A 27,247-nucleotide genomic window follows, 5' to 3' on the forward strand; every position below is an offset into this window, starting at 1 on the left:
GGCAGGCGGACTGTCAAGCACTGCGCCACCAGGGAAGCCCAAGAAAGAACATTTGTTGAAAGGACGAGAGAATCTGAAATGCCTACGGTTGTGGTTCTCAAAAGTTAAGTTACAAAAAAGGGAAGGAGAAGTAGAGAAGAAAAAGACAAGGAAGGGAGAGAGAAGAGCCTCAAAACAGGTGAGGACCAAACTACTGGTATGGACAGATTGTATTTTTTATTCCACTGACCACACCCCAGGATAAAATTACCTTTAGCAGCCCCCTGTATTTTCAGCAATCTCTAAATTCACTAAAACCACATGGATTTACATTAGAAAGGTGGAAAAAATTCCGGAAAATAAAGCTGATGAGACAGATCTTGGCAAGCAACAGAATAAAGTCTCCTTTCTGGAAATTTTCTTAAAAGGGCACGTGTCCTTCTGGAGTGATGGGGAATAATCCTGCCCAAATGCAGGGAGAAAAGACAGGGGCAAACAAAGTTCACCTGCGCGTGTGGGTGTGACAGGTGCCAGACACAGACCAGATGCTCTCCTCTTTCGTCTGATCCGACAGGGATGAGGTCCCTCCCCACCTGCACAGCTGGCGAGTGGCAGGATTTGAACCCGAGCCTGCCACACGCAAATTCGCTTTCCTCCCATGTGGCTTCTCAAGGTCCCTCCCCAGTCTAAGACTGGGAGGAGGGGAAATGCTAGACCTGAACCCACAGCAAATACTGTTTCCAGGTGGGCTGATGAGGCCATTTTACTTGTGAGTTTAATGTGGTTACTGAGTGTTAGGAAGTTGAAGTGATGTTTCTTAGAATGTTCAGTTAGAGCCTCAAGATGGGCCACAGAACAATGCAATCGTGATGCACGCTTCACTGTCACATCCACTGCCAACTTGCTATCTCCCATTTCAGACCAGCGGAAAAACAAAGCAATGCTCTGGTTTGCAAAGGCTCATCTGGGGGTGAACACACATCTCGCCCAGCCTTACATGCCAGCCCAGCCCTCCTCTTACCTCTTTGAACTCTTTCACAGTCTTAAAGTACAGCCTCTGTTTTTCTAACAGCTCCAAGTACTGGTCGTTCAACTGGTCTCTTCTCATTTTGTTCTCTTGCTTCTTCTTCTCCATCTGTTGAAACATTTTGGGAAATGGTGATAAAAGGCATGTTCTGACCAAGGGCGGCTGGCAACGTCCAAAAGGCAACTATTACTAACATTTTCACGGATTTCCTTCCAGTAGTTTCCTTCTATGCATCATTTTTGAGGTTGGTTTATTTATTTGCATAATATTGCACAGAGACTCTATAATTTTTCAGCAATTCTCCTATCACTGGGCATTAACTGTTTCCTTTACAGTAAGCCCCCTATTTAGGAACCTTCAAGTTGTGAACTTTCAAAGATGAAAACGTGCATTTGCATGTCCAATCACATAAGTTAGTTCACGCGTCTGGCATACACTGTCATGTGTGTGCATGCTCTACAAGTGGTTGTGCTTTTGTGTACTTTACTGTACAGTACTGTATAGAGTACAGTAGTACAGTATCTTTATTTCAAGTCCAGGATGTCCGGAAGCAAGCATAAAAGTAGCGGTGATGTAGCTGGTAATGTACTGTACTTTTCAAGGTACTGTACTGTAAGATTAAAAATGTTTTCTTTATTTTTTTGTGTTTGTTTTTTATGTATTATTTATGTGAAAAGTATTATAAAGCTATTATAGTACAGTACTGTATAACTGATTGTGCTAGTTGGGTACCTAGGCCAACTTTGTTGGACTTAAGAACAAATTGGACTTACGAATGCACTCTCGGAACGGAATTCGTTTGTAGGGGACTTACTGTAATGAGTTTTTGTGTGTGTGAATATAAACAATTTCACAAGAAACAGGTAGGCAGTACCCTCTTTATTCAGCAACTCTTCCATGGACACCTAGTCTATTACTTGCACTCACTACTCGTCTGTTCCGTGTACACCCTGCACCTGCCACTTCTGGGGAAACCTGAGCTCTGGGGTACACACACTCCCCTGCCACCTCTGAGCAGGACCCATCATGACACCTAGATACAGAGGGCTATGATTTTGTTTCTTTTAAATAAACACAACAAAAGACATCCATCCAAATGAGCACTGTTCTGCAGAGCAGACTGACTCCATTCAAGTGCCAGTCAATATTCAAACCCTACCTGGAGCCCTTGTTGAGAGCTGCTTTTGTAATGAATTCGCTTAAAACAAACAGCTCTTGGGTGCCTGCTACAGGTCAGGTGCTGTTGTCAGCCACCAGCAGTACAGACACGAGAGGAGAGAGCCCTCCCTGCCCTGGGACCTGACCATGCTTCTGGTGCCCGGCCACCTCGCGGCGGGGACGGGCACAAGGGCTGCCTCCTTCACTGGCCAGCACTGAGGTGCCTTTGCCATGAAGCCTGGGGGAGGGTGGAGAGAATGAAGGGGTCGGGCCCATTTCTTTCCCCAGGAATGCATCAGATAGTCAACAAAGGGGAAGCCAAAGGGGAAAACAACCCAGTAACTTCCTGTTGTTCTTTACTATGAGCAAAAGCATCTCCCTGAGGACAAGCGTGGCGGCTGGAAAGGTCCCCGCACTGAGGTTGGGTTGTTACAGGCATGTGGTTGGCCAGGCTCTCTGCCCCCCACTTCCCTCGCGCCCCAGATCATCAAGAAGGGACTCCACTCCCTCCTGCAAGAGAGCCTGTCTGCCCTGGGTAAGGGTCCACGCACGTGGACAGGTGCTGCCTCATCTTTGCCCTAAGTTTTGAGGTTGAATAGTCTGGTCACCAGTGACATATTTTTTCTTTTTTTTTGCTCTTCTGACATGATTTTACTGACGTCCTTAATAGGAAGATGAATATTTTGCTACAGGGAAAGGGGATATGGTGAGCTTTTGCCCACAGTTCATCTCTGGTGAGATGGGATTACAGGTAGTTTGAATGAGTGGATTTTTAGGACAGGTCCTACAGGCAATCCTTCCTTTCATGTGTTTACACTCTGGTTGCCCTCATTGGACCATTTTGCCCCAGGATTGTGAGAGGAGATGCTCTAAGTCCCTAGAAGGTTTCATTGCCGTGCCTGAGGACCAGGTGTGTGATACGTTTTAAAAACACGACCAAAAGCAAGAGACATTGGAAGCACTAGTTAGAATTTGTCTGGCTATGGTAGTGGGAGGCTGTGGCTGCGTGTCCGGCTTTCAGACCATCAGCAAGTCTTCTTTCCTACCGACAAAGTGTGCCCGTGCAGAGCCACAGAGTGTGGAAATCCCCACGCTGTGCCCCGTCTAGATGATTCTCTGCAAAGCTATCTCTGGAGCACCCACACCCCTCTGCAGTTCCTCTCTTTTCTCTTCTGACTTCTGAGGCTCAGTATCCTCTCACTTTAGCAGAGTTCAGCAATTACTTGCACTTTTTACAGGGGGTTCCTGGAAACTAAAATGCTCTTAAGCTGCTAGGGAATGAATCCCTAATGGTAGAATGTCAGGAACCAAAGAGCCAGTGAGGATGTGTTTCTGGGCAAGAGAGAAGGCCTGCTGGTGGAAGTTTCCTCATCTGTGAAGTGGGGGGAACCCCACTCACTTAAAGAGGGCTTTAGGAGGATTAGCACAGTGCTTGCCACATGGTAGGTGTTCAGTCCACAGAGCTGTTGCTAAGAGCAGCCTCTGAACAACCAGTGCAGGCAGCCCGTGGAGCTAGCCTGCCCACTGCAGGGTCAGAGGCCTGGTGGGACCCCTTGCAGAGACACTGAAGATGTGTCTTCAGAATTGAGAACACGTTCCCAGGACAAACAGAAGAGGCCTGCTTTCCCCAGGGCCTTCTCCATCACCAGTGTGAAACCCTGGCCGCATTACAGAAAGGAAACCATCTGACCTTCATTCGACTTTGCTTAATTCCTTCTACGATCTGTTCCATCTGACGTAAAAACTGGTCCCGGGAAGCAGGGGAGGCCATGGCTCTGAAAGAAAGACCAACAGAGGTATGACCAGCAAACAGGACTCTCAGAAAACGGGAGGCACCGAGAGGACAGTCCTGTACCCGGATAATGCCCCAAGAGGCAAGCAGGCATTTACAAGGCAGGATGGACCCGTGGGGACCCCGAGATTCCAGGCAGCCAAAGATTCTAAACTCTGAGGAAGGCATGAACATTAGCCTGGTCTTGTAACTGAAGAGTAATCTTTTTTTCCCACTCTCCCTATAGTTTTCTTACTAATACATATTTTCTTAAATAAAACGTGACTAAAATTAACAATTTTTTTTTAAAAATTTTGAACAGTGGCACGTTCTGCTTAAGAAATGAATTTCACTTAGGTTTTAAAAATCTGCAGATTTAGAGGCACTGCTCGAGACTGAGAGACATTTTCTGAGATTTTCCTAAAACCAGGCTGGGAAACCTGGTCCTGTTTCCAGGAATAGCAGCTAAAGAAGTGATGCCCTAAAACTTGCCCCTTCACCTCCAGTTCTGCAGAGGAAATGACACCAGAAGGATCAGAGCACACGGATACAAGAATGAGAATTCTTACAAAGGACAGCCTGAGAGAAAGCAGAATTGGCCACAAAAACACTCAAACCTCAGCTTCTCTCAATGATCAGGGGATAAAGATGAAGGAACCATTTTTAGAAATGTCACAATGTTGTTAAGTCACTAACTGAATCTGAATATTAAATGGGGCTGTGAGGATTTTTGTTTGTTTTTAGTTAGAAATGAAACTTAAAGTCTACAACTTGTTATCCATTAAGATCTTAGTTGCTGGTCACCTGCCAGGGGACAGCAGAGACCTGTGCTGGAAACAGAGGAAGCCTGATAGACAGAGAGCCAGCCCGGATGGGAGGCAGGCCAATGGCCATGCTTGAGGGCTGGTATGATTTGGGTACAGATGGGCCTTGCCATCCAACTTTTGGAGAACATAGTTATACCTGAACAAAGTAGTTTAGAGTATGCACATGACTTAAAGGCCAAAATCTACCACAAGATTTGAAAAGTATTTAAAAAAATCATACAGATTATTTCATTATTTAAATTTTATCTTATCTTATTTTTTGGCCACACCACACGGCTTGTGGGATCTTAGTTCCCCGACCAGGGACTGAAGTTGGGCCCTCGGCAGTGAAAGCACAGAGTCCTAACCACTGGACCGCCAGGGAATTCCCTCGTTGTCTAAATTTTAAAGCATCTCTCTGTGCTCAAAAACAAATGTTATTAATCTCATCCTAGCAGGAAAAAAGTAATCTATGGAGAAATCATAGTAGTTAGGCATAGTCAAATTATTTGAAAGTTCACCTTTTCCGTAAGCTATTCCTTGGTGCTTTTAAAATTCACTGTATCATTAAGTTTTTGCAAGAACTCAAGCTCTGCGTAAACCAAGGCACATCCACACGTAGCAGCAGGGGTGAAAGCGTAAGAATCCCACCCTGAGCGCTGAGCCTTGCTCGATCGGGCAGAGGTGACCAAGCCACCGATGGGAGGAGGGCTGAGAGCACTTACTGTGAGAAGTTCTCATGAACTGAGTTCAGCAGGCTAATCTGGGGAGGAAAGAAGAACAAAAACACAAAGCAAAGGCTGACAGACGCCTGTGCTGACCCCAGCCACCGCAAGCTTGCCACGTGTCTCTGGAGGCTGCTTCTGAGATGAACACACCTTGTTCGCACAGATGAAAGTAACATGAAAAAAAAGAGCAACGTGTTCTCACCTCCAGAGTTTCCCCAGAGCGTCTACCTTCCCACAGCTATGACCACAGGAATGACAGAACCCAACACCCAGCCGGGAAGCCTAAGCCAACGTTAGGGCTCTCAGGGCTGTACCACAGCCCTTTCTGAGCTCACCAAACACTGCACTTTATTTTCAGGGCCATCAGCTCAGCAGAGGGTCAGTGGGCGTGGAGGGTGAGAACACTGTGCCCGTTCTACTCCTTCCCACAAAGTCTCTGCCAAGGCGGCCAGCTGCCGGGCAGCCCTGAGAGCCTCCACTGGTGTGCGCCCTTCAAGGCCCGTCCCCTAGAAACGCCATAGCCCGCACCTAGGACCCTCCATCTGTCCTGACAATCATCCAGGGCAGGCCTGTGAGTCTGGAGTCTAGAAACCTAGGTCCTCTTTCTGGCTCTGTCTGACTCGGCTTGTGAGCTCAGGACTGAGCATTTACTATACTTGGACTCAGGGTCACACTCTGTAAAACGGAGATGATATTCTTGTCCTTACGACTCCACAGGCATGTTGAAAGCTAAAATATCACAGGTATAAATAGACTTGAGATAAAATGTACAGTTTATCTAAATGCAAACTTCTAACCGCATTAGTATGGCTTGGAATTACATAACCCCACCCCCCTGCATATGCCTCGTTTTTAAAAGAATGCAACAACTTTAAACACTGCTGATGAAGGAAGGTCAGTGGGCTTCGAGGCTTCCTCAGGAGGGGCTGCCCGTCTTCCCTCACCAGGCAGGAAGAACCCAAGGCCAGGGTGTGCAGCAAAGCTACCCCCAGGGCTGACGTAAATCCCCCAAACGCACTTGGCTCATCTACTCGAACGTTTACCAGATGACTGTTCTGTGCCCATTACTGTGTACGGCCCTGGATACAGAGAAAACAGAACCCAACCCCTCCTCAAGGAGTGCATCTCGGAGGAGAGAGATCGATCTGGTTTGACTGACAATAGGCAGTCAAGGATAGTACTCACTGATGCCTCCATTTGGGTCCAGGTAAAAGATACGTCTGTAATACTGTCCTTAGTAAAGTGGTAATTAGTGCAGGTTGCAGGATGATGATAAAATAAAAATAGGTTCTGTCACCCTCAAGGGGAGGGGGAGGCAGGAGCTAATACGTATCACCACATGCGAGGGACTTCACAGGCACTGCCTCGTTCTGTCTCCGTCACTGCAGGAGTTCTCCCCGTTTTACAGGTGAGGAAGATAAAGCCGCACTAAAACCCAAACCCGTGTGAGTCCAGAGTGCCTGCTGGAGCCACCACACTGTGCTGCCGCTGGGAAGACAGTGCTGCTTTTTCCTAAACACAGCTGCACACCTGCCCCAATCGTCTGCCTTCCATCGAGGGCCCTGAGCACCAGCGGATCTGGCCTGAGTCAGAGTATCATGGAGGGGCTTCCCCGGTCACCCCTTCCACTCCCGCTTTCGTTCTCACAATTCTTTTAGTTCACGCCTCTGTCTGCCGCGGATGATTAAACCACCATTTCCCCCTGTCAACCCTGACAGCCCACCCTCCCCATTTCCTTTAGCTGGCTCCTTCCTTCCCCTAAAACTCAAACTAAAGTCTCAGCAGCTGCAGGCCCTCCTCCGTTTGCACCTCTCGAGCTTCCAGGATGTTTCTTTTTATGACATCGTCGCTCACGAGGCGCCATACAACTGCTGCCCACCCTGCACAGTGGGCACTTTCTGACCCTGTAGCCGGCACTGGGCACACGACACGTGCTCTTCCCACTTCAGCCGAAGGCATCCTGACACCACGTTTGTGCGAATTTCCCGGGCAGACAGCACCGGTAGCTGCTCATCTGATTATGTTTCTTCTTTCTATAAAGGCTCTTACCTCTTTTTCCAAATAAACCTTCTTGTCATCCAGGGTATTATATAAAGTGAAGAACTGCTTGGTTTCTTTGTGCACTGCTGAAACTGCAAATGCAAAGAAATCAGCACATGAGTGTGAAAATGTATCAAAACAATCCTGAGTACCCTCTCCCAGAGGAGGCGCTGCAGGACTCGGATCTGCCAGCGCTGTCTGTGTGGAAGCCCCATGGGGCACAAAGGCTGGTGTAGGGCTGCCGCAGGCTGACGGCACATGCGTGGCAGCGGAGACGGGCCCGCCGACACGAGGAGCCAGCGGAAGCTCCCTGTCGGCGTGCGGGACGCGGGTTTCTCTGAAGTCCTCCAGGTGAGGGGTCCCGGGAGGAAGGCAGAGGGACGAAGCAGCCCCATGCCAGCTCTTCCTGTCTGTGTGGCTCCCTCCCTTCCCACACTCCTCAGGGGCAGGAGCCACAGCCAGCTCGCTTTTGTAAACCCCGTGCTTAGGGAGAAAGATGTAACTTAAGGCAGAAACTATTTTCTGCTGAGAAACTGCCATCGTTGACACCTGCCCCTGATCATCTGAGTCAAATGTGAGGGCCGCATAAAACATCAGCATGGTGAGGTAAGACATGAAAGGAAGCGTGTATCTGGACGCATGTTCTGAGTAGGGACAGTGCTCCGGCTTGAACTAGGAAGGATGGTTGAGACGCCAAAGTCTCAAGGGAAAATCTGGGGTATATTCTGAAAGAAGACTTGGAGTTTTCCAAGTGGGAACTGTAGGGCACTGGCCTCCTGGGCCTGGGACCAGCTCACAGGGGTGAGGGACACAGGGAGTGCAGGGGGGCCAGCTGGCCCAGATGAGGCAGGAGTTAGGATTCTGAAGATTGTCCATCCAGTTAGGGGGAGCTATTAAATATCAAGGCTTTTAAAGCAAGAGTGTAAAATGATCAAATTTTGTGTGAGAAAGATCCCTCAGGCAGGAGTGCAGACAAAGGGTTAGACTCTGGGCAGTGATGAGAAGGTGGCTACAGCAGAGAAGACAGGGGGTTCTAACTTGGCTTGACAGCGATCCCAGTGGCCAAGGGGAAAGACAGAGGGGGAGGAAAATTCAGTCATGTATGTGTTGAGTTTGAGGTACCCGGGAGACAAGCAAGAGTGGGAGCCTAAGGAAGGGGTGATGGTCTAGGGTCTGTTTACAGAGGATGTGAGCTGGGCCTTGAAGGATTTTGTCTAACAGAGTGAAGAAGGGGTCCCAGCCGCAGGTTAACAGGAGTCAAGGCCTAGGATGTCAAAGTGCATGGGGTGGTCAGAGGCAGCGTGTGCACTGAGGAGGGCAGAGTGGGGACTACGGGCAGGAATCGGGACCTTCAGGCAGGCCACCTAGACTGGGGAGGGTCCTGGGCAGAATAAGGAGAGGGGCTTTCTTCAGTGGGTCTAGGAAGCGCCTGAGGATTTGTCACTGGAGAGAAGTGATATGACTGGATGGGTGGATGACAGACTCAGAAGGGGCTGCAGACCAGCTAAGGCTCACTTGGGCTGAGCTATGATGCCAGGGAGAACAGATATGGCAGCAGCGCTGGGAAGAGAAAGGTAATGACAGCTCTGAGTGTCACTCTGAGCCTGACGAGATGTGCTCACTGATTTAGGCTGAGGGAGACCCAGTCCTGCATCCCTGGGTGAACACAATGCTTTTAAAGGCAAGGACCACATGAGCAAGAAGGTCTGCAGAGGAGAACAATGAGCGAAGGCTGATCTAGAGATGCCGGGGTCATGAGGTTCCGTGTGACGCTGGAAAGTGGAGCCCAATGACTGACAGGGATGAGGGTGGGCTAGAAGCATCACTCTAAGAGCTCAATCAGCTTAAGCTATCTGTCCAGGGAGAGGGCAGTCAGAGCTCCATGGTGTTTCTCTTGGGCTTCTGGGCTACGTGAAATGAGTGGGCCTGATGATGAGCTGGGGGCCTTCCCAGGGGTGCTTTCGTGGATGGCGCCACCACGCTGAAGTGGGACAGAACCCCACGCCTCCTGCACCCCCCAGGGTCAGCCTTGGGAGCTTGTGTGTGGTCGATGCACCTACTCTGGCGGTAGAGTTCGATAAATCTCTTCTGATACTGTATTAGCTCGGCTCTGCTGGGCACTTCGTCAATCCTGCGATGCAAAATTGCTATTTCTCGGTTTCTTCGAGCCTAGATGCAAAAGGGAGGGGGAGACAACACTGTTTGGTGAAAGGCCTTACGTGTCCTCTGGGGAGCCAAAACACTGCTGCCACCCACCCTGTGCCCACACACCCACCCTGGAAGGCAGGCACCCGACGCGGCTGCGGCCTGAGGTGTGCGTCTCAGACCCTGACTCCCCCGGCAACACAGGGAGAAGGCATCAAAATAATGGATCAGAGGGAGGATTCTGAATGGGAGGGCATGTGTGGATGGTGCCCCCAGCCAGCCCACGAGGCCCCCAAGGACTCCAGAGCAGCTGATTCCCAGCATCAGGCAGGGACCAGGAAACAGAAGTGCTTCCCAGATGACAAGGGATGCTGCCCTGCTGCCTCCATGCAAATCCTAAATCCCTTAGCGTGTTTGAAAAGCTCCTACAGTTTCCTCCTAAAGCAGCTTTCTGGCACTTTCCCCCTCCTGTGAAACGAACTGGGCTCTTCTAGCCGAACTGCCCCAGGTGCATCCGGGGAGGCAGGGCTGTGTGTGGCACAGGGGAGACCTCGGGCTCTGAGGTGGGCAGCTTCCCCGAGGGGCAGCGCTGAAGAGGGCCACCCAGCTCCCACCACAGGTTCACGGTCTCAGCGCTGCCCTGCTGCGCCTCTCCGTCCTCCCCCTCTCCTGGCCCACTTTATCACAGAGGCAGACGGGGACCTCTAATTCATTAGGACGCAGAAACCCCTCCAGGCGCAAAACCCACTATCAACTGTCATGATCAAACCAAAATAGTGCCTGCTGCTCTGGCTAGAGTAGAGGGAAAGATGCACCTCTCCTTGTGGCCAAGGCTACACCTACCATGGGTGCTCAGGCTCTGGCTCCTATACTTTCTCAGGAATCTAAAGATAAAATCATTCACTCTCTTCACTGTATCTTTAACCTCTCCTTTTCTACTGGCTTCTTCTCATCGGCATTTAAATATGTTCAAGTCCCTCATCCTTAGAAAGGCCCTTCCTTAAACCCTGATCATGTTTTAGCTTCCATCTTTCTCCTCCCTTTAATAGCACAACTTCCTGAGAGCAACGTACCCCAGTGCCTCTGACCCCTCCACTCCCCTTGGTCACCCTTCAACCCACTGTCGCTGGCTGCTCCCAACACCCACTGGCACTGCTCTCGCCCAGATCACCACAGACCTTCTCTTGGCACCTATGGAAATTCTCAGCTTCCAGCTTTCCTGACTTCTGGCAACACTGACCCTTCTCTCCCCTGAGCTCTCTGCTCAGCTGCCACAAGACCTTGGGCTCCTGTCTTCCCTGGGCCTCTGGCTGCCTGCTTGGTCTCAACCCTCATTGGTGGAGTCCTTCTTTCCCTCTTCTCAGCCTGTGTTTTCACATCCTAGGTTATCACCTATACAGCACTGACCCCCAGATCTCCAGCCCAGACTGGGGTGAGTACCCCAACCTTTAAAAGCCCTACACAGATCTCACTAACGCTTCTATTCACACTCTCATCCCCTTCAGCCCTATCCTTTCTCCTTAGGCTTTTGCTCAATGAATAACACAAGGATCCACACTAGTGCCCAAGTCAGAAATTCCCCCACCATCCTCGACTCCACTTTTCCTCTAACCCATCCCAAGTTCCATGGATACAGCTGCTCAGCCTCTCACCTGCCAGTTTATTTCTGTCTATTTTCACTGACCCAGCCCTGGCTCAGGCTTCAGCAGGCTTAGGGTTCTACTGCACCTTCCCTCTAGCCAGTAGGTATGACTGACCCCCAGGTATCCAGCCTGCAGTATGCAATTTGCATATAAGCCCCCTTGTACTTTGATGTATATGGACATATCTTGGTTCTCAAACAGCCAGCCGGCTCCCAGAAGATAGAGCACCCCATTTACTATTTACTATTCCTGGGATCTAATGCAACACTGAATACATAGTAAGCACACAGTCAAAAACTTTCTAAGTATGCAGCTGTACTGTCCTGATTTTATTTAATTCTGTGTCTCTTTAAGATTGGTACAGTGTCCTTGTATCAGGACAAATTTGACTCCCTGGAATTTAGCCAAACAACTTAGCAAAATAAGCACGGGCCAGAGAAAGGAGAAAGAGGGTCCCATGGGCCCGTGCAGCCCCTTGGCCACTCCCCCCCAGAACCTGGCCTTCCTTTCCCAGAGAACAGAGAGAAGGCCTGGGCCAAAGTGCAACACAAGTTAACTCTTGGCTTTTGAATGTGCATGAGCCAGACTCTGGCAATGTAAAAGATTCTATAATGTAATTTTGATCTATGTGAATTTAGAGCCAACTTTAAAACTCCCCATATTTGATAGCCTTCTCACAAACCCCTAAGGTTATCAACTAAGACAGCTAAAGTGGGCACTTAATTTTAGGGGAAAGGTACTAGACAAGAACACAATATTTTTAAATCTACCTTATCCTCCCCCCACTTTTTTTTAAACAGCTATGAGATATAATTCACAGGCCATACATTTCACCCAAAGTATACAATTCTATGGGTTTTAGTATACTCACAGAGTCGTACGACCATCACCACTACCTAAAATTGCAGAACTTTTTCATCACCCCAAAAGAAACCCGTACCAATCAGCAGTCACTCCCATGTCTCCTGACCCCTTACCCCCACCATTAGGCAGCATTAATGCACTTTCTGTCTCTACAGATTTGCCTCTTCTGGACATTTTAACAATTTTTTGTAGTCTGCAGAGTACAAGTTTTACAATTCTTTTGTTAAATATATTCCTAAGTATTCTGCTCTACTGTAAATAAAATTTTCTTAATTAAAAAACAAAGTACTGGACAAGAACATTAGACCTCTAACCTTTGCTCCGGCACTTACCAGCTGCCTGTACTTCACAGATGTGACTCAATTTCTTCATACAGAAGATGAGGCTAATAGCTACTTTCCACCCATCTCAAATCAAACGAGACGATGGTGAAACAACTTACCAATGTGAGGTGTTATAACCAACATAATCCGCTGAGTTACACTCCAGATAGAAGAGCAAACAGCAGCTTTCCCGAGTCTCTCCAGCTCTTAGATGCTGAGGCTTTCTACTTCTGCTATAGGCACGCAAGCCTAGTTAGAGGCATTTACTGGCTCTTGTTTTCACTCACCTGTAGTAAACGGATCTTGTAAAGCTTCTCTTTCTCCATATTATACCGTCTGTCTAGGTCTTCCTGAAATTGGAAAGAAACACAATTATCTGGGAAGAGGAAATTTTCACTTTTTGATGAAATCTTTTGAAGTTGGACAGTTTTTATATATCTCCCTCATCTTGAGGCTCCAAATTCCTTTTTTCAAATGGCCGAGTTCAGGGTCGGGTCCTAAGTCCTGGGAGACCCTTGACCCTCTTTCACAATCACTTTATGACAACTCTTCCTTCTTCTGGGACCCAGGCTGCATCCTGGGTTCTTAAGTGAAGTATCCCTCAAGCCCACGTGCCCCTTCCTCCCGCACCAAAAAAGATCCACGAGGAGAAGACAACTGTGATTTAAAGAGCCTGTCGTTCTAAGTCTCTGTGTTTGGAGGTGATGATGGCTTGCTTCCTATGTTTCTGTTTAGACCTGCACTATCCAATGTGATAGCCACCAGCCACAAGCGGCTATTGAAATTTACGTTAACTAAAACTTAAAAATATTCAGTTTCTCAACTTCCCTAGCCACGTTTCAAGTGTTCAGTAGCCACATGTAGCTAGTGGCTACCATGCTGGACAGCACAGACAGAGAACATTTCCACCACTGCAGAAAGGCCCTTTCGACAGAGTTGAATTAAAAGAGAGAAACTAGCCCCTCGCTGAACCCAATGGGGTAAAAGACATGGCTGGATGGTTTGCTGAACTGGGGAAAGCTACAATAGTGTCAGAGGTGCCCCTTCACCACTGTGTGTACACACACACACACACACACACACACACACACACACACACACACACACACACACACCAGCTCCTCCATGGGGCTCAGCTGCAGGCAAACCTCAATAGCCTTCACCATGGGAGTCCCAAAGCTCACTCTCTAGGAGCCTCTGAGGGCACGAAGGGAAGAGAAACCCTAGAGGAGGAGAATGTTAGAGGCTTTCCTGTTTCTCTCTTCCTTCTCCTCTTCCTTTTCTACTCCTTTCTCCTAGAAGCACCTGTTTAACTCAGAACAGGGATCCGCAAACTACAGCCCAGCAGCTAAATCCCACAGCCGTTGGGTCAATTTCGCCTCTGTGCCTAGTTTTGTAAATAAAGTTTTACTGGAATGTAGCCATGTCCTTTCACTTATCTATAGACTACCACGACCACAGTGGAGCTGGCCCACAAAGGTGACAATATTTACTACCCAGCCCTTTACAGGCTGCTGACCCTGGAACGCATCCCCAAAGAGAGAGCTCTCTCCCTATGCACTGCTCGCCCCTCAGAGCCTGGGCTGTGATGGGCACGTGTGGACCACACAGGCCTGTCCCCTTCAAGGCTCAGATGCCAGGGTGGGGACGGCATGCCTTGTGCCAGGTGCCGGCTGTCAGGGCTGTTCGCGGGAGGTCCTGCTCCACACAAGGGGTGGATGCACGAGATGGAGCCATGCCCCAGGAGCCTGAGGCCAAGGAGGTGGCTGCAGACAGGATGAAAGGACGCATGAGAAGCTGCCACACCCGCAGAGGACAGCGGGAGTGGGGGGGGGTCCTGAGAATGGGCAGGTACTTACGTTGTGTGTCTTGGCAGGGGTTAGGGCACCCTGCTGCTCTCCCCCGGAGAGGGTCTGCAATGAGGAAAAGTAAAATAAAAAGAAAAAAAATGTTTCTGAGGAAAGGGATGGTACGGAAAAGCTGAGGGTCCAGATATAGGAAGGGGGCGGGGGTGGGCAGACCACGTCTGAACAGGGCACAGCCTGCACACTAGCCCAGGATTTTAAATTGTTCTTAAATACCTGTCAGCCACACACTAACAAGCTAAACTCTAACTGTCTTTGAATGTGAGTCAATCCCTCTAACAAGGTGTGACTACTGAGAAATGCCATCCTGAAAGTCTGTGATTTATGCAAACCCAGAGGCTGCTTAGCTCATGTGAGCCTCCGAGCTCAAAGTCTTAGAAACAACTGGAAAGGCTGGATGTGGGTGGGTAGTCCCAGGACACCACCCACTGCACGGCCACACTCTGATATCCCCGTGCCAGTCTTCACGGCTGTGGCTGGAGTGGCACAACCCATCACGACAGGGAGATGGCACCTCTGAGGCCCATCTCCCCAGAGCCCTGGTGGAAAGCATTTGGACTCACGCTGGCTGCTTGGACAAGTCCCCTCCCCTCTCTGAGCCCCAAGCTCCCCATTTCCCCAAGAGAGAGGGTGCAGTCGATGGGGTCCAAAGCCACACCCAGCTCTCACATCTTAAGCACAGGGAGCCTCAGCAAATAAGCCTTGAATGGAGTGTGAGAAGGGACAAACCACAGCGATCCCTACAATCTCATTTGGTGAAAGAAACAGACTTATTTTTCTGTCCTTGTCCACACTAGCTCCTTGGAAGGTCAAGGCGTCTGTTCCGAGAGCCAGTGGGCCGTGTTCCTGAGCCCGGGATGCTCCTGTGCTGCCAGAGCTCTGACCTCACATCCCGTGCCGCTCTCTGCTGCCGTCTTGTGTCCCTGGGCAGGAGCGCAGGGTGAAATGAGCAAACTGGCACAGAATTTACAGGCAAATGGGACGAGTGGGAACAGAGCTCAGGGGGCTCCTGCAAACACCCTGTCCCTAACAGAGGGGGCAGCCGGGCTTGTGACCCGTTAATTCTTATCTGGAGTTGCTGCTGGCCACACCTATGGATGTTTCAACCCACGGAAGAAAGACAAAGGACAGGGACAAATATCTAAGAAAACTACTTGAGAAATGTGTGTTCAGAGGACCAGGCTGAGGGAAGTCTGGTCTTTTTCTTTCGGCACCAGACTCTTCGCTGTTGAGTCCTCTAGAAATCCTTTCACGGTGGAAGTCACACATTCCCCAGCAGACCGGAGCACTTCTCCACAGCCTGTACCTTTTCATCTCTGCCTGGAGCCCTCTCAGCCTTCAGGTTTTCAATTTCCTGCTGCAGCCGGGCCATCTCCTCCTTTAAAAGTAACATGAACATTTGTAAGATTTGGACAGGCTAGTAATCGGAGGTAATTATTTATCTTGATCTAGAGTCTTTTTTTTCACATTTCGTGAGTTTACATGGAGTCAGAAAGTCCATTAGGCAGTAGCTCCCCAGACCCCTGATTTTCAGCCTGGGAAGGTTAACTCAGGAGGATACAGGCAGCTGTACCTCAGTCAGAAGGGGCCTTTCTTCCTAAAGGGCAGGCAAGGCTCGCAGTAACCCCTGGGACACGGAATGAACGAGTGGCTTAGAGCTCAGTTCAAGCCTCCTTCTTGGTGCCGACCCTTCTCCACCTTTCCTGGGACCTTGCAGCCCGGAGCCCTGCCTCACCAAGGCACTCCTCCCCTGCCACCCGGCCCTGTACAAGTCAGACCAGCTTCCGGATGGCTCTGGCGTTACCGGACCATGAGGTCTCACGTGGCAGAACACGCAACACACAGACACACCAGGTTTTCAGGGCGGCCCTGGTCTCCTAAGATGCTATGCCTTTTGCACTTTGTAAGACTTTTCTTTTCAGTACATTTGGAAATTAGAAAACATCGTTTGTTAGACTGTGCTCTCGGTCTGGGGGTCTGGCACACCCAAGTCACTTGCGGTGTCCTTGGAGGGCACCTACCATAGTCCTCTACTCCTCTCACATACTGCCACGTACCCGCCTGGTGAGCCTGCTTTTCCGACTGCACCTGGACAGGACCCTTGGCAGCGCAAGAGAGGGAAAGCAGGAGGTTTTACAAGAATCTTGTTTAACATCTGCCGACACCAAGCAACACTTACTCGACAATGTGCTTTAAACGCCTGTTCCTGACTTTTCAGATTTTCATTCATGGCTACAAGGGCTCTCAAGCTCTGCAGGATGCTGAAAAGAAAAGACCAAAAAATGACTGACTTGAAACAAACTATTATGATTTTATGAATCACAGGGAAAACCAAGACCCTAGATAAAAAGGGATTTCTTTCTTAATTTTCTTGTCTCTCCCAAGAGTGTCCCAAATGTTATGACTACCCTTTAACTGACATTATTATTCATTTATAAGCCAAGTCCATCAGGCCACATCCAAACAAACACTACAGAATTCAGCATTAAAATGTCAGCTGCAGAAACAACAAGGAGTTTCAAGATTACTGTATATTTTTAATGATACTGATTACTTAACAGACTCAGAGCACAGACAGTATCGTAATTTTAACTCCTATTTTTCATTTCCCTTCTGAAAGGAAATGAGTTTTAAGGTCACTAAAAGCACCAATTTGAAATTTAAAATGTCAAGTATCTAATAGTACTTTGCTCCACATCATGAAAAGAGGGTTTCTAATCATAAAGCCAAGTAATCTGTAGGTACTTCTTGGCTAAAAATGTCCACCAAACCCAGAACTGCTCAATCTGTGCCTGAAGCATTTTATTACTTCATGATTTCACTCAAGTGAGTGACACTTGGGAGATTTCACCACCCAGTTTGGTGCTAAAACGGTCAAATGTAAGTGATTATATGTAATTTAAATTGTCTAAATACAATTAATTGAAAAACAAAACAAAACAAAACACAAAAACCCAGCAGCTGTGTCTTGGTCAAAAAAGACTGTACCTTCACTCCCAAAGGACAGGGCTAAAATGTGTGCTGTTAAAACCTGGTAACCATGGTTGATTCTAAGGGAGGGGGGAAAGGGCGGGAGGAGGTTTTTCGGCACACGTCCTTTTGAACCTTGAATGTATTACTTAGTTTTTAAAAACAGAAAAACAAAACAAAACACAAAACGAGCTGTTCCTGACCCCAGGGGGAACTGGGGAGGGGGGAAGAGGAGGCTAACTCAGCACCCCCTGGGCAACAGGCATGGCCCAGATCAGCGGTGAAGTAACTGAGCGGCATGGGGCCAGCAGCAACGACCCCCAGTTCCTCAGCCCTGTGCTCAAACCACCAGATAGCTTCACGGAGAAAATAAGCACATGCTGAAACCTCTTACCTTGGATCAGCTTTGGCTTCTACCTTCTCAAGGGCGGCCTGTTCCTTGTCCAGTTTCTCACCATAACTCTTGAGCTGCGGGAGACAAGGAGGCACGTTGTGGGGACAGGAGATGTCCTCTCCTTCCCGGCTCACACCTGCACCCCTTTCCTGACAGCCCACTGGATTTGGCTGTATGTTGAGAAAATAGGTGGACGAGAGGAAGAGGATGGGGGTGGAGGGACAGCATGGAAAGGTCAAAACCAGACCCTTCTTGACACATTCTGTTGGTAAATGAGACCTTAAAGGCAATACCTTTAAGTCACAGCAGCAAATGGGTGGAAAGCCAAAAGTAATGCTGACAGCAGGTGTCTTTCAGTAGGAAGAGGTAAATAACAACAGTGGCTGTGAGAGACAGACCTGGGTTTCCATTTCAGGATACCACTATCATGGCTGCTTGACAGGGGCAGGGTTAAATCTCCCATCTTGAAAAATTCCACTTTCTCTTTCTGAGTCAGACAGTTGGGGATTTAAAAGAAGAAATTTTAAAGAAATTCAGATTTTAATTTTTAAGGTGTGCAGATCTTCCACACAATAGAATACTAAGCTGCTATTAAAAAAAGAAAGAATAAACAGCTCTTTTATGATGACCTCTAACATCTACTGTTGGTTGAAGAAAACAACATATAAAACCATGATTCCAATGTGCTGCCAATGTGTATAAAGGAATGTATACATCGGATGTACACAGGTATAAAAGAACCTACATGTTATTTGTATATGCATGAAAAATTTCTGAAAAGATTCACAAGAAACTGGTTACCCTCTGGAGAGAGTAGCTGTTTGCTTGGGTTACAGGGGGACACCCTTCATACTTTTTGAATTTTGAACCATGTGAATGGGTTACCTATTAAAAAAAAACAAGTTAAAGTAGTTCTAAGAGTTCCAGCTGAAAATGGAAGACCAAACACAAGCTGCAGCAAGCTCCTCTTGCCTCAAGTCCAGGTGATTCTGCTGGATCACAGGAGTTGGGTACCTCGGGGACAAGGAAGATAGCAGCAGACAGGAAGGGCCTGCGGAGGACTGCTGTGTGGACCCAGAGGACACAGGAAGGCCTGGGGTGCAGGGCTGGGGTCTGCATCAGGACGAGCCAGCGGGCTATGCAGTGAAGCCTGGCTCCCTTAACCCAAGGGCTGGCGCATGGGTCCCAGAGGCAGGGCAGCCCCCAGAGAGCTGGCAACACTCGGCAGCAGAGACGATGCCCCAGCCCCGAACATCAGGTACCACTGGCTGATCCCACCAAATAGTGGGACCCACCCTTCCAGAATAGTGACTGCACAAAATGGACACAGAACCCATACAGTTGGTAACAGAAAATTTCAGAATCAACAGTAAGCACACCATGAAGAATTATCAAACATTTGAAGAAAGATATAACCATAAAAAATGTATCAATTCAACAAATGAATTCTGATCTGAAGGAATAGTTTATAGATCAAGAAAAACTTCAGACACAGTTAATGCCCTCAGAGAGGCAAGAGAGGATACTGCATATTAAAAACAGAATTAACCTCTCACGTAAAAAATCAAAGCTGTGATTGCTGAAATTGAAAGCGCACAGGCTAGAACCTGGGGGCCTCCGCTAACACAGAGGCCTGCCGCAGCCCCCATCCCCCGGCCACACGTCAGGGCTCCCATCTGTCCTCTACCTTCCGTGCTCTGCTTCACTTTTCCTAAGTTTACTGGGAAGGCAGATCTTCCCTGTTTTCCAGTGCTACTAGGTTATCCTGCAAGGCAGGTTTTGCTGAAAAGGTAAAACCTGGGCACACTGGCATGAAAGGGTTCAGAGTGCTCATTCTGCCCAGTCCTTGCCTTGAACAGATAAGAAGACTGAGGCCCAAAGGCAAAGTTCATTACTGATTCAGGTTCACAGTGTTCAGGATTCTGACCAAATCCGTCTTCTATATAAGCTGTTCAGCACTAGGCTTTGGATAGCCTCCCGTTTTTCTAGATGGCAATTAGTTTGACTGCCCTCCTAGACAGCAAGCTCGCTAAGAGGTCATTGGTGCCGGATTGTTAGCAGTGGAATCTGAACGGCCCCTCTGCTTTAGTTTCTCCAGCTGCAGAACAGGGATATCAACGGTGTGTTGCCAGGGTTGTTATGAAGATTCAATGACTAATACAAATGATGTGCCCAGAGCACACCCAGCACACTCTAATGTTAGCTGCTACTATTATGGGAGGACAGGAAGACTATCTATTACTGACTTAACTCATAACTTCCACCTTTCTAGCACATGTACGGGGTTCAAAAAATATTTGACTTAGTGTTTAATACCAAAAGTGACTTGCTAGCCACTCTGGATTTATATCCTAAGACAGTTAAGTGGTTTGGGAAATGGGATATCAAGATGTTTTGCCTTTAATCTCTTCCAGATTGTTATAGAAAGATGGATCCATGACTTGGCAAACTTCAAGCCAGGGACTGTGGAGCATGAAAAGTAGGACAGCTGCAGGGATTCCACCCCAGGAGTTTGCCATCTAATCCAGAAGGAATGGAGTCACAGAATAGTGTAAAGAAAGCTGATGTGTCCAAATGCACCACAGGCATCTTTAGAAAGAATTTTGAAAAAATTCCTCTAATTGTCATTCTTGCGTCTGCCCTTTTCAAACATTCTGACAATAATTGAAGCCACCAGTCCAGGTCAGAATTACAAAGCTTTGTCAGGTTTATAGCAAAGCAGTGAGCTAAGTGCTGCATACTGCTAGAGAAGTGACAATTTTAAATGGGCAAATTTCATGTGAAATTAAAAAAAAAAAAAAAATAGGGACTGCCTTGGCTTCAGAGATGCCTTTGAAGGCCAGTCCCACTTCCACATGGTCCAGAAAGCACTAGGTGGGGCCCTCACAGCGAGGCCCTTGTAAAGTACCGCTGTAGCCCGAGCACGAAAATCACAATGGGGAGAGCTCTTCAGACCTGGGTGAGGATTCGCTTTCCGTGGAAACAGGGACAGAAGTAAAAAGAACTAAATTCCTCGCATGACAGAGCTAGTATCACAAATGTTTGTGTTCCTCGCCTGGCTTCTGAGGCAGTCACCAGTGGGAGGTAAGTATGCTGTGATGCTGATGGAGGACCGCACAGTCGCCATCTGGGTCAGGACACGGACCACAGGGTCAAACAGACCCACAGCCCCTCTTCCATCCCGCCTAGGAGATCACTGGCAATTGTGAACAACGAATTATACCCTCTGTAGTCGTGTCATCTCACAAAAAGAAACCTCTCTCTCACGGAATCCAGTGCTCTGGAGCAGAGGCCCTTTGCCGTGAATGACCCACCGTGTTCTTCAATGTGGCCGCCCTGCCTGTCAGGCCCACTGTCCTCAGGAAGCTTCCCGGACCCCTGCAGCCCACGGCGACCTCTCCCACCCAGACTCTGATGGTTCAGAACACGGCAGTGTGGATAAACTGATGGCTTGAGTCATGCGCTACCATGTGATTGTCCTTTGTCCCCAGATGGACCTGAGCCCTGAGAAGGGGATGGGGACCCCTCCACAAGGACTGATGATGCAGACATCCCATCAGTGGTGCAGGTCAAACGATTACCAACAAGACCCGTGGAGGGTGGAGGAAGGAAACCTGCTCACCTCTGTCAATGTTTTCTTTTTTTCCTCATATCTGGCTTGTAGGTTGGTACGACTTGCCTGCAGCTGTAAATGAAAGATAAAAGACATCTGTTCTCATTTGGTCCTCACAATGGCACAGATTTGGGAAGTATCCACATTTCACAGATGAGAAAATGGAAGCTCAGAAAGATTTAAACTAAACAAATATGGACGTTTTTGACTCAATTAGCACCAACTACATGTCAGGTGATATACTAGGTTTTCTGCGTAAATCCTAACAGTGAATCCTTACTAAATTCAATGGACGAAGACATTATCCTTATTTAACATATGAGGAAATAAAGACTCAGAGGGGTTAAGATACTTTACTAAAGTTTCGTAGCTGATAACTGATAAGGCCTGGGTTCAAATTCAGGTCTGACTTCTTTGTATGGCTACAATCACTTCAGTTAACAAACCTGCCAGTTCACAGGATACAAACTGCATTGCTGCCCTCAAGAATCTAGCATAGAATTTGACTGGATGGCAAACAATGCCAGATAGAAGAAAGGATTCAGGACTTCAACATGAGGAGAAAGAAAATGAACTACCTTTACTGCTCCAAGTTATACAATCGTAAGCTTACATCTCAAAAATGTCATTTCCCTTTTCCTTACAAAAAAGGTATATTTTGTGCTATGAAATTTTAGGTATCTGAAAACATTCCATTCAAAGCTCAAAGCGTTTGTACATGTCTACTTTTGAAAAGGGGATGTGGTAGAAAACCACAGTTAGACTCGTCAGACACTGGTTGTTACCTGCGTACAAATTAACAATGAGAAATTGTATTTTGTATCTCAACGATTATTTCAAAATAACTCAGCCCATTAAAAAAATTTATTTATTTACTTATTTATTGATTAATTGATTTATTGATTGATTGATTGATTGGCTGTGCCGTGTGGCTTGTGAGATCTTAGTTCCTCGAACCAGGAATTGAACCCGGGCCCCAGCAGTGAGAGCATGGAGTCCTAACCACTGGACCACCAGGGAATTCCCAACTCAGCCCATCTTTAAACCTGTAAGCAACCTATTAAGAATTATGTCACCTTCAAAAATCATTACTCTTAAACTGTGCTTCTAGTTACCAGTCTCCACAACTGATGAATTTCCAGGCAGGCCTCTCAGGAAGCCACCTCAAGCAGAGGGCAGGAGAGAGAGAGGAGGGAAGCAGGGGGCTCTGGCTTCTTGCTTTTCAAAGTGTGCCATCTGTGCAATGAGGACTGTTATTAACCTGTCTGTGTCACTAGTAGATGAGAGCATTTCTGGAGAAAGTTTGTTTTTCTCTTGAGATCCTAATGACTTAACTCTTGAAGCTCCAGGAAGAGTTCCTGCTATTTTCGCACCTGCTTCACCCACCTTCCTGCCCCCCTCTCTCCCCTGCACCCACCCACCCATCTGACATTTACCCAAGACTCTGCTCAGATGAGGTGTGCAGTGGAAGGCAAAGAGCACGGCACAGTCCTTTCCCTCAAGGAGCCGAACCAGTAAACTCGGGATTAAAGTATGAGAAGAGCTGGGCCAGAGACGGGCCCCGGGGAGGCCAAAGAAAGAGTCCTCTTGCTCATCAAGGAAGGAGTCACCGACAAAGACACACGGGGGCTGGATCCTGACAGGGAAGACACCTCTTCTCTTTAATTAACTAATCACAGATCTGCCCAGCTTTTCTCTAACAGGGGTTGTCCCAATAGCTTAGCTAAGTTTTTGTCTTGCTGGAGTCCTCCGTGATTCTCCCATCTCCATCTTCTTCTTCATCATTAAGCCCGAGACTTAACCCCAAACTTCAGCTGCTGGTTAACACTTCCTTTCTGGATTCCTCTTTCTTCAACCTCAGGTTTCTTGTCAGCTATCTACTAGCTGCCTTCCTGCTCTCTGCTTTGGCAGCATATTCCCCTATTGGACCATGTTCTTTATTCCTTCTCCTTCTTTTACTCCTCCTTCCATCTCTCTGTTGGGCTAAGGCTCTCTCCGTGGTTCTCAACACCAAGGCCGCAGGAGAATCCTGGTCACTTTCTACCCTCATGGCCTTGCAGGAGAGGTTCTTGGATTTAAAGAGTTTGGATTTTCTCATATACTATTGGTAGAAGTATAAATTAGTAAAACAATTGGTGAATAATTTGACAGTTTCTAGAAAAATTGAAAATGCATATTTTTTTGATCCCCCAATTCCACTTCTTAAAATCCGTTTTACAGAAGTATTTACATATTTGCACAAAGATGACTGTACAAAGGTGAGCATGGTAGCATAAGTTTACAACTGGGAAAAAAAACCCTGGGGAAAAAAACCTCATAAATAGAGGACAGGTGAAATAAACTACAGTACATATACACTGTGTATATATACTATGTTCTTTCATCAGAAAGAGTGAGGTAGATCTATAGGTTCCAGTCTTGGTTCCACTGCTAATAAGCTGTGTGACCACAGGCAAAACTGCTTCACTTCTGTGTCTCTGGTTCTTCATTTGTAAAATGAGGGTAATAATAGTACCTCCTTCACAAGGATGTTGTGTGAACTGAATGAGTTAATTTTTTAAAAAATTAATTAATTAATTTATTTTTGGCTGTGGTGGATCTTCGTTGCTGTGCACGGGCTTTCTCTAGTTGCGGCGAGTGGGGGCTACTCTTTGTTGCTGTGCACGGGCTTCTCATTGCGGTGGTTTCTCTTGTTGCGGAGCACAGGCTCTAGGCATGCAGCCTTCAGTAGCTGCGGTGCGCGGGCTCAGTAGTTGTGGCCTTAGGGCTCTAGAGCACAGGCTCAGCAGTTGTGGCGCACGGGCTTAGTTGCTCCGCGGCATGTGGGATCTTCCCGGACCAAGGCTCGAACCCGTGTCCCCTGCGTTGGCGGGAGGATCCTGAACCACTGTGCCACCAGGGAAGTCCCTGAATGAGTTAATTTTGAGAAGCACTTTGTAATTACTGTAAAAGAAAGTCCTTATTAGACATTACTATTACTGACAGAGAGATATCTGTGATAAAATAAGTGAAAAATAAACTCAATTTTTATAACCAGACAACCCCCTCTCCCCAGGTGAATGAGCATATGTAAGAGCTTGCACAGCCTAGGAAACAGCGGGTTGCTCTAAGGAACGGGACTGGGTGAGAGTACAAGGGGATTCCCATTTTTAACTTCATGCAGTTCTATACTATTTTGTTTACTTACAGTGAGCTTGTATTATCCCTATAATTTAAATTTAATGAGCTGAAGCATTTAAATTTATGAAGACAGAAAAAAATGATGTATTTGTCTAGAGTATATCCCCTCATCACTACCTTCAGACCCCTGAGAGCAGAGATCGTAACTTGTTCTTTCACCACCACGGCCTAGTTAAGTGCCCAGCACAGCGGTGCTCGGCTAATCTTTGTGAATTAATAAATGCTCTTCTTGCCCTGTGATCTTCTTCTAGGACAGAGGCTGGCAAATATTCTCTATAAAGGGCCAGACAGTAAATACTTCTTTAGGCTCTGTAGGTCTCAATTCTGCCACTGGAGCTTGAAAACAGCCACAAAACATATGTAAACAAATGAGTGTGCATGTATTCCAATAAAACTATTTACAGAAACAGGTGGCGGCTGGACTGCCCTAGGGCCTGCGAGTGTTGACCCCTGTTCTAGAATCTCTTTTGACCATTCTGACATGGAGATCTTAACACCTTCCCCAGTTTCTCTCTTCTTGAAGAATGGTTTTATTTTACTTGAATAAAATTATGAAAAGAAAACACTAACCTCTTCCAGGTGTTTGGTCTTCTGCAGAATCTGCTTGTTCAAGGAAATGACTTTATGATGATGTAGTTGGGAGGTTCCTAATTTTTCTGGACTTTCTTCAGCTGATAGCTCAGACTGCTGTGGGAAACAGATGGAAGACCCAAAGGATTTAATTAGCCCGCCCCAGTGCATTAAGACAGCCCTGTCCCTGCTCAGTCTGGGCAGAACACTACTGGGCAGCCGGTCACAACCAAGCCAGTGGGGCCCCGGGGTCCAGTGCAAACCCAATTCAGAGAAGAAGATTTTGACCCAATGACCAAAAGCCCGATCAAGAGTGTCTACGTTCCTGGCAGAGTGAACAGCATGCGCAGAAGCACAGGGGTATATAACTGCGGTTAGGTTGATATCACATAAGCAATAGGTTCTCATCAAAGGGTCTCAAATAGAGGAATAACATGGTCATCTTAGTATCTTCATTAAGACCATTCTGCAGTTATTAAGAATGATGAATTGATTCACTTTCATCAAAGTATTATAAATATATGGTTAAAAAGTTTAACCATTCGGAAGCACTTACAATGAAAAGAAACAGTCTCTCTCACACCTTCTTCTCCCCATCCATGGGCCCATTTCTCATTTCTATTCCTCTGGTGTTCACGGAGGATAGATTTGAGAGAGGCGAGAGTTGCTGAGAGAGGCCAGGAGGAAGGTCCTGAAATTGTGTACATGGTGAGGGGATGGAGAAGAAGCGCTGGACAGGACGTAGAGACTGTCAGGACGGGAAGTGAGCAAGGGAGAGATTTCTGGTTGGGGTGATGAGGTGAATGTAGCAACGTTACCAAGAAACCGTGCAAAGAAGGGGGCAGCTTGGTGCAGATACTGAAAACAAACACTTGCCTCAAGACCCCAGAGAGGGAAGTCCCAGGAACAAGAAGTTTGACCCTATTCCAATAGGCATCTTTAAAATACTTCTTGGGTGATCACAGAATAGACAGCTTCACTGACCAGCCAATGAACACCCATTATAACCACACTGCCTTCTTTACTGGAAGTACCCCAGTTCCAAGCTAATCACTGATTTTAAGCCCAAGCACAACGAAACTGTATGAATATCTGATTTTCCCTGCATGTTTTAACAGTGATCACGAGCTTCAAAGTTTTGGAAGATTTACCTCTGGTGGAAAGAGACAGAAAAGCGAGAAGGAGAAGAAACTGGATGGTACGGTCACCACTTATCTTGGTTAAGGATTTCCCTGAATAAGTCAGAGGCACTATTAATAGAGGATAAGTGTTTTGCTGCTTAATGACTCTGGAGGTGGGAGTCAACCAGCAGGATATGGCTGCATAAAATGGCAGGAAACATCATTTTCTATCTTGTGAGCTGCTAGGCCATAAAGGAGAACTAGACATTACAAAATAGCTAGCTTTGAAACCTGGGATCTTTGGAAAATGTCAACTAACACACTCCAGCTTATCTGAATTTCTTCAAATTGGAGTTAACTTTTAAAATGCAATTAACTTTGGGCACATCAAGATATTTACAACCTGTAGTCAAGGGAAGGAGAACTGTTCCTGAAAATTATTTGAGAGCATAAAAAAAGGGGGAAAAGGAAAGAGCACTTCCTCTTGATTTTCAGATCACTTGTCAGAAACATAATTATAATTAACTAATTATATCTCCTCCACTTTGACTACATCATCCTGAATTATGTTATCAATTTGGCCACTCTTGTCTGTTATATATTTAGTAGCTTGCTTCTTATAGTTCATTTCAGATTTCGGTTTTAACATCCAGCTTAGATTCCTTGATACTGATTTCCAAAATGTCACTGGTATATCCTCAGAGCATTCTGCTTTACTAGCAGAATTACATAAACCCTCCGTCTCATGATTTATTAATGTCTGAAATGGAATTAATTCCCCAATCATAGGAACTACCCCACGTGGCATGTCTCTATGTTTGATGTCAGGATTATCTTGAGTGCCCTGACCTCCTCTGGCTGTTTCTCTGGCTTTGGATCAGGTCAAGCTGTGGGCAAGCAGGCTCCAGGGGATCCATGTCTCAGTCACCTCCCAGGGAGACTTCCTCTGGTCTGTGGGGGTGAGGGGTGGGCACATACTCATTCAGTGCTGTCCTGCACCTTTGGCATGAGTTGGATGATGTCTCCAACTCTTAGCATGCCTTCCTGCTG

General features: G+C 47.2%; 1 protein-coding gene across 1 annotated transcript in view; it reads right to left on the reverse strand.

The window, feature by feature from the left end:
• Positions 1-27,247, reverse strand: part of CCDC93 (CCC complex scaffolding subunit CCDC93) — an 86,398-nt gene that overhangs the window by 4,066 nt on the left and 55,085 nt on the right. The window contains exons 12-23 of the mRNA XM_007456349.1: positions 25,077-25,193; positions 21,336-21,398; positions 17,714-17,787; positions 16,529-16,610; positions 15,656-15,727; positions 14,344-14,397; positions 12,772-12,834; positions 9,570-9,678; positions 7,519-7,601; positions 5,467-5,504; positions 3,855-3,939; positions 1,001-1,114 (exon numbers count right to left, since the gene is read on the reverse strand). Coding sequence (XP_007456411.1) covers positions 1,001-1,114; positions 3,855-3,939; positions 5,467-5,504; positions 7,519-7,601; positions 9,570-9,678; positions 12,772-12,834; positions 14,344-14,397; positions 15,656-15,727; positions 16,529-16,610; positions 17,714-17,787; positions 21,336-21,398; positions 25,077-25,193 — 954 coding nt within the window. The remainder of the gene's footprint in view (positions 1-1,000; positions 1,115-3,854; positions 3,940-5,466; positions 5,505-7,518; positions 7,602-9,569; positions 9,679-12,771; positions 12,835-14,343; positions 14,398-15,655; positions 15,728-16,528; positions 16,611-17,713; positions 17,788-21,335; positions 21,399-25,076; positions 25,194-27,247) is intronic.

This window comes from Lipotes vexillifer, unplaced genomic scaffold (genome assembly GCF_000442215.2).
Source record: "Lipotes vexillifer unplaced genomic scaffold, Lipotes_vexillifer_v1.1 scaffold3, whole genome shotgun sequence".
Lineage (NCBI taxonomy): Eukaryota > Metazoa > Chordata > Mammalia > Artiodactyla > Lipotidae > Lipotes > Lipotes vexillifer.